The sequence below is a fragment of the Sphaerodactylus townsendi genome, linkage group LG02, assembly GCF_021028975.2.
Source record: "Sphaerodactylus townsendi isolate TG3544 linkage group LG02, MPM_Stown_v2.3, whole genome shotgun sequence".
NCBI classification, from domain to species: Eukaryota; Metazoa; Chordata; class Lepidosauria; order Squamata; family Sphaerodactylidae; genus Sphaerodactylus; species Sphaerodactylus townsendi.
In genome coordinates, this window is record NC_059426.1 from 178993714 (window position 1) to 179005011 (window position 11298).

Below are 11298 nucleotides of genomic sequence, written 5' to 3' on the forward strand. Positions count from 1 at the left end.
AGTCATTCTGATTCTGCGACTGGATCTTAAAATCTGGTTTCATCGTCTTGTTCTAGTGGCGTAGGAGGTTAAGAGCTCGTGTATCTAACCTGGCGGAACCGGGTTTGATTCCCAGCTCTGCCGCCTGAGCTGTATCTGGGGAATTCAGATTAGCCTGTGCACTCCCACACACGCCAGATGGGGGACCTTGGGCTAGTCGCAGCTTCTCGGAGCTCTCTTAGCCCCACCCACCTCACAGGGTGTTTGTTGTGAGGGGGGAAGGGCAAGGAGATTGTCAGCCCCTTTGAGTCTCCTGCAGGAGAGGAAGGGGGGATATAAATCCAAACTACTCCTCCTCCTGCTCCTCCTCCTGCTCCTCCTCTTCTTCTTCCTCTTCCTCTTCTTCTTCTTCTTCTTCTTCTTCTTCTTCTTCTGCATGAAGCTGTGCCTTCTCTCAGATTCTTCTTTGGTTTCTGTCATCTCTCTGCTGCTGAAAACCTGATTGTTGTAATGACTGCTGGTTGCTGGTGTTCTGTACGTCAGCATCTGAAAGGTTGGTGCTCAAAGCTTCCTGGGAGCAAATGCCATCTGTAGTAATGACTCAGTGAATAGGGCTTCCTCATTTGTGGAAGCTGGGCAAATTAGCATATTTGGGGTTGGGAAGAAGTTTTTTCTCTGCCTAGATTATTTGGCTGGGAGGTTTGGCCACTCTGGTAGGTTTGCAAATTGTCTTGCTTGTTTGAGTCATTTGCTCAGCGGATACTACATGGTGTAGCCTGGATACTGCGGCCTGGATTGCAAATATGTACCTGGGCCAAAAGGTGGCTTTTGAGTCCCTTTGAACTATATGGTGGTAGAAAGTGCTGTAAAGTCGCAGCCAACCTGTGGCAGCCCCACAGGATTTCTAAGGCAGGAGATGGTCTGTGATTGCTTGCCTCTGCGTAACCATTTCCTTGGCGGTCTCCCCCCCAAGCACAAACCCACCAGGGCCCACTCTGCTTAGTTCCCAGGATCTGGCAAGATCAAGCTAGTCTAGGCGACCCAGGCCAGGGGCCTAACAACATACAGCACAGTTAAAATCCAGCCCTGTCTGAGCCTACTGAGATGGAATAGCTAGTGGCAACAGCCAGCCTCCCAACTCAGAAACCTATTCCAGCAGTATTTCCTGTTTGTGGCGGCACCGCTTGCAAGATAATGCTTAGATCAGGGGTATCAAGCTTGTTTGTTACGAGGGCTGGATATGACATAAATGTGACTGGGTCAGGCTGGGTTCTCGTGGGGGGGGGCGGCTGCCTCAGCTGGCCCCAGAATGGCACTGGGCGTGTGCCCGGACTGGCGAGCCCGCAGCAAGGCATGTGGCTGCTTTGAGAAGACTTTTCAGGCCCGTGAGCCAGCTGAGGCAACCCCCTCTCTTGCTCCTGATGTGGCCTGGGGAGCCCAGTGGGGTGGGGGTTGCCTCAGCTGGTTTGCAGGCCTGATGAGCCCCCTCAAGGGGCCACATCTAGTCCCCGGGCAGCACGTTCAACACCCCCGGCTGTGACGAAGTCTCAAGTTCCCCACTGTCTGTATTCCCTCCTATATGTGTGCCAGACAGTAACCTCAGTTCCCCTTCAGTGAACCCAGCAGAACAGAGTGTTTGGTGCAAAGTGATCCTGCCGAAGGGCACATGGATTGTTGGCTGGCAGTGGTGTGTTTGCTGTGTTGACAGACAGCATATGGCATAGACACCATATGTCTTGGATTGCAGTAGCCTACGGCAGCTGGTGTAAAAGGCAGCCAAGATCCATTAGTTTCTGGGCTTTGTAAGAGTGAGTTGTTTATTTGTTGTTGTTTGAAATGAGATCCGGGGTGTTGTGTGATTTCCAGGCTGTATGGCCGTGTTCCAGTAGCATTGTCTCCTGACGTTTCGCCTGCATCTGTGGCTGGCATCTTCAGAGGATCTGATGGTAGTAAAGCAAGTGGAGTATAGATACCTGTGGAGTGTCCAGGGTGGGAGAAAGAACCATTTGCATTGGTTAACAAGTGTAAAGGGTGCAATTAGGGTGCATTGTTAATCAATGCAAATAGTTCTTTCTCCCACCCTGGACATTCCACAGGTATATATACTCCACTTACTGTACTACCATCAGATCCTCTGAAGATGTCAGCCACAGAATCTGGCAACGTCGAGGAAAAATACTACTGGGTCTGCCACAACTCGGAGGCTCCACACAGCACCCCAGTGATTCTGACCGTGAAAGCCTTCGACAGTACAAAATGAGATCCACTCGTCAAAAGCACAGAACTTTGTCTGGGCTGCATGTAGTTGCCATAGGAAATTATTTTGGAGGACAGGACTTATTAGTGGGCTGTGGGCCTTCCTAGCAGGGAAGGAGCCGGAATGTTGAGACTGCAAAGCAAACCCTTCTGTGCTTCTGTTTCTCCTCTGCAGCAGATTGCCTTAGACTCAAAGTTGCTCCTTGGGCCTAAATTACGACCTGAATTGCTGAACTTGAGGTCATTCGCAGTTTCAGAACACGGGACTTCCCAGGCCTGAACCGGAACTATGTAGGATTCTTACCTTGCTACAGTTAGATTTGAGTCCAGTAACTCTTGGAGTCAAAGTATATATTTGTCAGGCTGATTTTGCATTAATAGGAGGTTGGACTAGATGGCCGATTAGATAGATAGATAGATAGATAGATAGATAGATAGATAGATAGATAGGTAGGTAGGTAGGTAGGTAGGTAGGTAGGTAGGTAGGTAGGTAGGTAGGTAAACTTTATTGTCATTGTGCACGCACATGAAATTACAAACATTCCCCAATTAGGTGCACTCTAATCTGGAGAACCGGATTTGATTCCCCGCTCTGCCACTTGAGCTGTGGAGGCTTATCTGGTGAACTAGATTAGCCTGTGCACTCCAACACACGTCATCTGGGTGACCTTGGACTAATCACAGCTTTTTAGAGCTCTCTTAGTCTCACCCACCTCACAGGGTGTTTGTTGTGAGGGGGGAAGGGCAAGGAGTTTGTAAGCCCCCTTGAGTCTCCTACAGGAGAGAAAGGGGGGCGTATAAATCCAAACTCTTCTTCTTTTTTGAGGTGTGTCTCTTGAGAGCTTATAACCTTGATAACTAAGGTGCTGCGGGATGAGATCTAACTGTTCTACTGGAGACCAACATGGCTACTATCTAAAATTATCTCACTAATTAATTTTCTGCCCCCAAGCATTTCTCCCTTGCTTTAATCAAGCTGATTACATTTTGCATTGTACCTGTGCAGCCTGGGTTCTTTCTTTGCAATACTCCTCCCGGCTTCTGACTGGGATATAAAGACTCAAGAGATCTCTCTTTCAACTCATACCTGAGCTTTGATTCTTGAAAGCTCCTGCCTCGGAAATCTTGCCAGTCTCTAAGGTGCTACTGGACTCAAATCTAGTTGTTCTACTGCAGTTCAACACAGCTACTTTCTGAAGCTGTCTTTGAAGCTGTCTTTGAGCCTGTTGGCCTATTTAATCTAGGGGTGTCCAACCTACGGTGCTTCAGAATTGAGCCAATTGGCCATGCTGGCAGGGGCTGATGGGAATGGTAGACCATAAACATCTGGAGCACCGTAGGTAGGCCACCCCTGATTTAGTCGAACAAATAGCCGGAAAAATACTTATGAAGTCACCAACTAAGGGCCAACTAAGGTACTAGATACCTGGAAATCACGGCCTTATAGAGTGGATTGTGAGTTAGAACCACATCTCTTCCAAGAGCACACAGAATCTGCTGTGAGGGCGATCAGAACCTTAAACCAAGCGCTACTTGGGCAGTTTGTTTGTGTTGAAACGCTCCAGCAGCTTGCCTCTAAATGCCTCCACCTTTGCTTCCAGGAAATGGAGAGGGACAGGAGACTGAGTTGCTTGGTGGAAGAGCATGTTTCCGGCTTATTTCTTCACCTTATTTCTTCACCTTATTACAGTCTACAACAGTAACCAATTTTTTCCCGTCCTCACTAGGCACAGGAGCACGACAGCCCCAAAGCTGGTGAAGCAGAAAAGAAAGTTAATCCTGGGACTGAGGACGGCGAGCACCCATACAATGCCGAAAACCACCCTCTCGTTCCTGACCTAGCAGGAGAGCACGGCATGCAAGCCACAAAAGCCTCTCACTCCGTCGCAGCTGCGGAAACAAAGGAACCAGCTGGGTGGGGACAGCACCATTGTTTGGAGCCTGACCCCGCTGACTCTTGCTTGGCTGCTCCAGGGAAGTCGCAGATAACGAAGTTACAGGAGTCAGAACTTGCTTTCACAACAGACCCAAGAGCCGCACCCACAGAGCAAATGCAACTTGGTGGGGGTGGGCACGCAGGAACCGGAGCGGACGTGCGCTCGGGCTCTGCAGAGAGCAGTAGCCTGGCTGCTCCCGTGCTCAGGGAAACCGACATGAGAGACGGAAGCGTGCGGATTATTAGTCATCACGCAACCCACTGTGCCGTCTCCTTTCAGAATTCTTTGTTATATGAACTAGACTAACTGGTTGGGCGGCTAGTGGACTTTCCGTGGTTGTAACCTCTGTCGTTGCTAATGGACTTTCTGTAGTTGCAACCCCCCCCCCCCCGCCCCCAATTCTGTGTCTCCTTCTTAAGCGAAGAGAAGACTGCAGAAAAACCTGATGAAAACAACAAAGAACTGAATGTGCTGGAAAACTGTGGAGGGATTTCACAAATTGGTTGGGGGGGGGGGGGAGAATCTGTTTTGTTTGTTGGGAGACACCCCCTCCCCCAAAACCAGCTCGTTAAGCTCTGCTTGGTTTCCCTCTGAACACAAAATCCTGTTTAGTTAGGCAACCTGTTGTGCGGTTGCTCGCCTTCTGCGCATACCCTTTCAGGCCACAGGTGCAACCCTTGTGAAGGACCCCAAGGAAACAAACGGACTTTCCCGAGAACACATCACCTTTGCCAGCTCCATTTGTGCATGCAGGCTGTGCTGTTTTGCCTGTGCAGAGAGGGCCTTGGCTTCCCCTCCGTCCCACTGTTTCAATTGTCCTCACTCAAACAGGAAACGTGTTTTGCAATATTGAACCTCCGGCACTGGGGCCTTTCAGAGCCACGTCAAGTTTTCCCCCGAAGCCCCGTCCCGACGGGTGAGGCTCTGCGAATAAAAGCTGGCTTTGCTCTTGTGGCCTTTGCTGAGCTCCTGTCTAGTATTCCTCAAGGGGAGAGGGGATGGTTTTTCCTCTAGGTGCGGGGGGTAGGAACCTGCAGCTCTCAGATGTTCAAGAGACCTGATTCCCATCCCAGCCCTACCAGCTTGTGGTGGCTGCATGCTGGTAGAAGCTGATAATTAATTCTAACTCGTCCCACAGCCTTCCTCACTACATACAGTTGGGATGCCCGACTCATGTGGGGATGTCCGGCATTTTGACTTCACCGGTTCTGCTGTCAAAGTCGACCTGCCCTGCGCCTCGGTCGAGTGGATGCAGTCCCGACAGGGCACAGAACGGCTGGCTAAACAAAAAAGTGAATGGTTTTGTTTCTGCTGTGCTCAACGTTTGCTTTTTAAGGAGACACCCCCCCACACACACATACAACACAATGACATGCACAGAGTAAGCCATGCTAAAGCCAAAATGGGGCTCTGCTCTGAAGGGAGCAGGGAAGCGAAATTGCGGTCTTAACCCCACTGGAAGTTTCCGGTTGGAAAACGGAGGCGGTCCCATTTGGAACCGCAGAAGGCAGCAGTCAAAAGTGCCTAATTTCAGCTCTTGTTTCTGGTCTCCCCCTAGCCCACCAGGTTGATTTTGATGATTCAGAGCTACTCTTTATTTAAATTATCTACCGGAACGGGGCAACTTCCAGCTGCCTTTGGGATTGGCTTAACATGGGCCTGGCCACAGCTGGTTTTTAGGGTTGAATGCCAGACAACACCATCCTACAATGAGAGGCAGCGGGAAGGCAGAATCAAGCCTGGTTGGGGGCCCAGTTATTTAAGTGTAAGCGTTCCTCGCTGATCTCCATGGGCCCTAAAAAGTGTTTCCGTTTAGCTGGCCTTTACCCTTTTTTCTTGGCTCCAAAGCAGCACCCCCCAACCCTAACCCCCCCCCCCCGCCCCCTGGGTTCAGTAGAGCTTCCTCCCAGGGAAGATCTGCGCAAACTCCCTGTTGGCCGCCTGCACTTTGCAGAAGTCAACTGAAAGTTCTACACCTCGTTGCTGTTTTCAAGGCGCAAACATCGGAGAGTTGTTACGAGCCCCCACTTGCCTATTCCACCCTCTCTTGTACCTTTGTGTTTGCAGCCCAAGAAGTCAGAGCAGCAAGACCCAGGCAAAAGTTTGTTTGTTCCCCCCCCCCCCCATCCTGCCTTGCTTGCAATGGTTTGGGAATTCTGACAGTCACCCTATCCAATGCAGGAAATCTCCCAAGACCACTACGCTTCCTGCAGCCCAAGTAGTTTGCTGTATCTTTATTGTGGATTGACCCACTGGAGGGATTTTCTCTCCAAAGCGTGTTCCACTAGCACCAACGGTCTAGCTCCAGCAATTTCAGGGGGGAATTGCTGGTCAAGCGCCACTCATTTCAGTGGGGGCTGAACGGGAGAATTTCCTCCTGTGTCCTAACATTGAAGGCATAGCTCCGTGGTGGCGAACCTTTGGCACTCCAGATGTTATGGACTACAATTCCCATCAGCCCCTGCCAGCATGGTCAATTGGCCATGCTGGCAGGGGCTGATGGGAGTCCATCGTATCTATAGGTCACTAACCACTAACATAGCTGGATAAAGTCTGTGCTTTCATCCTGGGAGGGGCTTGCACGGCTATAGATGGCTGTCTTAAACCCCTCTATGTCACACAGGTGCTGAGCACCTTTTGCAGTGAGGATCTGCCCTTTTCCAGCGCGTGCGTCTTTTCTACTGGTTTTAAGTTCTGCATTCTTTCCTCTCCCAGGCCTACTTTTAGTTGTTTGTTCAAATTGAGCTGACTAATCCAGTAGCTAAATTTGTTTCGTTAACAGAAACCAAACGGCCGCTGTTGTTTTCAGTTCAGCCTTCTGACTGCTGTTATTCATTTGTTAATAAAGCCTGTATTATTCTGTCAAAACATAATTTCTCTATAAAACCTCTTCGTTTAATGTGGTTTTTTAAAAAAATGGGTGCCCCACCCCCTGCAACCATTAAAAGTCTTGTAATACAAAAACATGGATTTATTTTGGCAGAAATGAAAAAAAATTACATATTTCTACATTAAAGTGAAAACAAATGGATTCTCTTCCTGTTGTTCGTATAAGCGCACAGCAAAGAAAACAGAATGCTTTTGCAGAGATTAAGGTACCAAATTTCAAGCAAGCCCGTAACTAGACTGTTGTTGAATACTGAATGAACGGGAAGGTCAGATAAAGTCGACGGACAGAAGCAAAGTTACAAGGCCAATCAAAGGCTGTTATTTCCAAACTGAAGTTTGGGATGGAGAATTGGGTTGGGGGGAGCTCAGTCACCTTTGGACATTCACCAGGTCACACCTTCATCGAAAGCCCGGCTTTAAAAAAAAACCTAATTCTTTCTGAGAGGGGGCTTTTTTTTTGGAAAGTGGAAGAAGCACTTAATAAATAAAGGCCTGGATAAAGAATCCAACACCCCAGCCCACCGCCATGACCAAGCAGCAGCCTTCCAAGACAAGACTTGGCCGACTAGTCTGGTTCTGGCACAGTGCCCCTTTGCCAAGGCCTCGAAGCAGATCCCCCCGATGGTCAGACCCCCCACGGGCTGCTTTTGCACGGTCCTGGGGGGAGGCAGGGGGGCTCACTGCAGGCGCTGGTAGCTCTTGCCAGGATTACGTGGTGTGGATGTGCAGCCCCATGGCCCACCGTTCTTGACGTGATAGGGGGCTGAAGTATCAGAGGCGTGGCCAGCTTGCCCAGGCTCATGTCCAGTAGGTGGGAATTGGCGCCGGTTAGGCGTCGATGGGAGCGATCCACCACCTACCTGGGCGGCCTTGAGAGCGGCAGGCCCGGCAAGCGGCCTAGCGGTGTGGTGCATGCACACGCAGTCGCCGGTTATGGTAGGCCAGCTTGGAGATCTCGAACTGGAGGACCTTCAGAAGCCGGGGCCAGGCAGTGGGCCCGTCAGGTGCTGCAGCGATCCCAGTCCCAGCTGTAGTCGTCGTGATTGCAGAGAAGGCGTCGAGCATGCCCAGACTGGCTGCAGCTTCGCGGTAGGTGGAATTAGCGCCGAGGCCATGCCCATGTTGTTGTGCTTCAGTGGACTTCCAGGTCTTCCAGCTCCAGCGCTTGTCGGCGCGGCGAGAAGAGGCGCCAGGCTTGCACGGCCGCGTAGGAGCCCAGGGAGAGGAGCTGGCAGTCGGGGCAGTCGCGGCGGCGCAGGGCCCAGAGGCGCTGCAGGACGTGGTAGAAGTCCGGGGCCAGGTAGTGGTCCTCCTCCAGGAAGAGCAGGGGGCCCTCGTGGCCGCGCAGCGCGCGCACGCGCTCCCAGGCGAAGTGGAGCTTCCACCACCAGTGGTGCTTGGCCTGCGCGAAGGCGGCCTCGCGGTAGTGGCCGAAGGCGTCCGGGTAGCGCGCGTTGAGGCAGCCCCGCCGCAGCGCCGCCGCCCGGCCCAGGTCGCGCGGGCAGTCGCGGGGGTCGCTGCCCGGGAACTCGCGCGGGTACAGCTGCCGGCTGAAGGGGAAGAAGACCTGCAGCACCGCGCAGAAGTCCACGCCCGCCGCCACCGCGTCCAGCTCCGGCGACCACACGTCGTGGCTCAGCACCAGCAGCACCTTCTCGGCGCCCGGCGCGCGGCGCAGCGACTCCAGCAGCAGGCGCAGGTGCTCGGGCCGCTCGTGCACCTGCACCACCAGCGCCACCGGCGCCTCGCCCGCCGCCCGCCCCGCCGCCGCCGCCGCCGCCCACAGCCACTCCTGCCGCACCGCCTGGTCGAAGTTCAGCCGGTACACCAGCGAGCGCAGCCGCAGCGTCTCGTTGTCCCCCGACGGCGCCGCCGCCGCCACGGCCGGGGTCCCCGGCACCGCCGCCGGCCAGGACGCGTTGGAGGGAGGGCGGCCGTCCCCGGCGAGGCGAGCCGGGCTCCCGCTGGGGCTGCTGCTGCCCCCGAGGGGCTCCGCTCCGGCCGCCGCCGCCCCCAGCTTCTCTCCGCCGCCGCCGCCGCCGCCGCCGCCGCCCCCCCAGATGGCCAAGGCGCAGGCGGCGGCCACGAGGGCCAGGAGGAGCGCGCCCACTTTGCGCTTGTAGATGCGGAGCCTCATGGTCCGGCCCGGCCGCCCCCGCGCGCTCCTCCGCCTCCTCCGCCGCCCCGGAGCATCAGCCCAGCGCCCGGCCGGCGCCCGGGGGGGGCCCCTCGGGGGAGTCTCGCCGCGCCCGCATCTCCCGCCCGGCAGCCTCCGAGGGGAAGGGAAGGAGGGGGCCAAGCGGCAGCGGCGGCGGTGTTGGCGGCGGCCCCGCCCCGGACGCGCTCCCAGGCCACGCTCCGCTCGGCCGCGGCTGCAGCAACGGCGCCGCCTCCTCCTCCTCCTCCTCCCCGCCTCCCCCGCCTCCAGGCGCCGCTTCCGGATCCGGAGCGATGGATGCCGCCTGCGGAGGCCCTTCCTCTGCGCGCCCCGCTCCAGCCGCAGCAGCCCCGCTCGCTCGCTCGCTCAAAAGGCCCCGCCCCCATGGGCCGGCCCCGCCCCCTCCCCTCCGTGACGTGGACCTTCTGGCTGGGGGGGCGTCTGGTCCCGTCATTGGGGGGGGGGGAGATCGGGGCCGCCCGGGGGCTTGCCGGCCTGCGCAGCCTGGGGACGGTGGGCTTGGGGAGGGACCCCAGAGTAGGGTGATGCCACGGGGAGCTGGCCGGGAGAAATTCCGGGAGACCCCCCCCCCCCCCCGCAACTGTAGGACATCAAAAGGAATATCCCGACACCTTTGAGGCTCATTGTGAAACACAATGATAATCTTCAGATCCTCTGAAGGTGCCAGCCGCAGATGCAGGCGGAGCCACGGCCATACAACCCGGGAAACCCACAACACCCCACAGATAATGTGACTTCTAACTGGGGTATTTTGTGCTTTTGTTTCTACAGATGAGACCGTAGAAGAAGGTGTTCGCCAGGCATACCGTAACCTGGAGGGTTAGCTAGGCCCTTGTCTATTGTATACTAACCTGACATCCATGTAAAGATTTTTTTTCTGTTTGAGACATGCAAGAGTATACAAATCATTGTTGCAGTAAAAATGTAATGGTGAAGGTGGGGTGTTTATTTAGCATTATGTATTTATTCAGCCTATGTGTTTATTAAGCATTACTTAAGGAAACCGTTTCACAGTATTTGAGCCTTAAAGGTACAGAATATTCTTTTTGATAACTGTCAGGTGTACCTACCCCTTTTTTCTTATGGATGACCCACCTGGAGGATGGCAGCCGAAGCAGCCAGTCTGGGCCCCTGTAAACACCACCAGCCTCCAAATCAGACCAGTGGTCCACCTAGAGTAGTGGTGGCGAGCCTTTGGCACTCCAGATGTTATGGACTACGATTCCCATCAGCCCCTGCCAGCATGGCCAACTGGCTGATGGGAATTGTAGTCCATAACATCTGGACTGCCAAAGGTTCGCCACCACGGACCTAGAGCCACATTCTCTGGCTAGTCACCTGTGCTGATCCTAGCTGGCCCCCTCTAAACGCCACACCTGTCCTAGTGGCCAAGACTCCACCTGCACTTTAGTTGCTTACCGATTCCCCTCAACTTCATGGGGTGCCTCCAAGTATTGGCATTATGACGCAGAGGGAATTGTCACTCCACCCCATTTTACAAAAGGAACAAACGCACACTGGTGGGGGAAATAAATATCCGGACAGGTAATCCAGGCAGGGGTAGAGAATGCAGGACATTCTTGCAACTGGGGAACAGGGCAGCCCCCTGGGTGAACCCCGAGTGGAAACAGGTAACTGGGGGAAACCTTTTGAGCATAAGATGTATGTCTGCACCAAAGCACAGGCAACATGGAGCAAAAGATGGAGCCTATCTACAGAAACAGGTCATTCATTCCCAAACCAAAATAACCCTGCACAATTAAAAAGGTTCAGATTGATGCCCCACCTTTCTCTCCTGTAAGGAGTCTCAAAGCACCTCACAAACACCTTCCCTTCCTCTCCCCACAACAGACATTTGGTGAAGTAGGTGGGGCTGAGTGAGACCTGGCCCAAGGTCACACAGCAGGCTTCATGTGGAAGAGAAGGGAAACAAATCCAGTTCACCAAAGAAGAGTCTGCCACTCCGGTGGAGGAGGGGGGAATCAAACCCAGTTCTCCTGATTACAGTCAAACACTCTTAGCCACCACCCCACACCAGAAGACAGTCTGGGTTGAAGG

At 54.0% G+C, this 11298-nt stretch overlaps 2 protein-coding genes and 1 long non-coding RNA gene across 3 annotated transcripts in view; 2 read left to right on the plus strand and 1 right to left on the minus strand.

Moving 5' to 3' along the window:
• DNAAF2 (dynein axonemal assembly factor 2) overlaps positions 1-5177 on the plus strand; it is a 31610-nt gene extending 26433 nt beyond the window's left edge. Inside the window, exon 3 of the mRNA XM_048486155.1 lies at positions 3963-5177. Coding sequence (XP_048342112.1) covers positions 3963-4478 — 516 coding nt within the window. The 3' untranslated portion in view covers positions 4479-5177. The remainder of the gene's footprint in view (positions 1-3962) is intronic.
• Positions 5178-5304: 127 nt separating this feature from the next.
• On the plus strand, positions 5305-7058 carry LOC125427114. The gene is made up of 2 exons (XR_007243635.1): positions 5305-6578; positions 6695-7058. It is a non-coding gene; the product is annotated as an uncharacterized LOC125427114 (long non-coding RNA).
• An 885-nt stretch (positions 7059-7943) lies between these two features.
• MGAT2 (alpha-1,6-mannosyl-glycoprotein 2-beta-N-acetylglucosaminyltransferase) lies at positions 7944-9458 on the minus strand. Its single transcript, XM_048486180.1, is given in 4 exon segments — positions 7944-8077; positions 8080-8147; positions 8150-8213; positions 8215-9458. Coding segments are annotated over 4 exon segments (1161 nt in total). The 5' UTR covers positions 9199-9458; the 3' UTR covers positions 7944-8032.
• Between the last annotated feature and the right edge of the window lie 1840 nt (positions 9459-11298).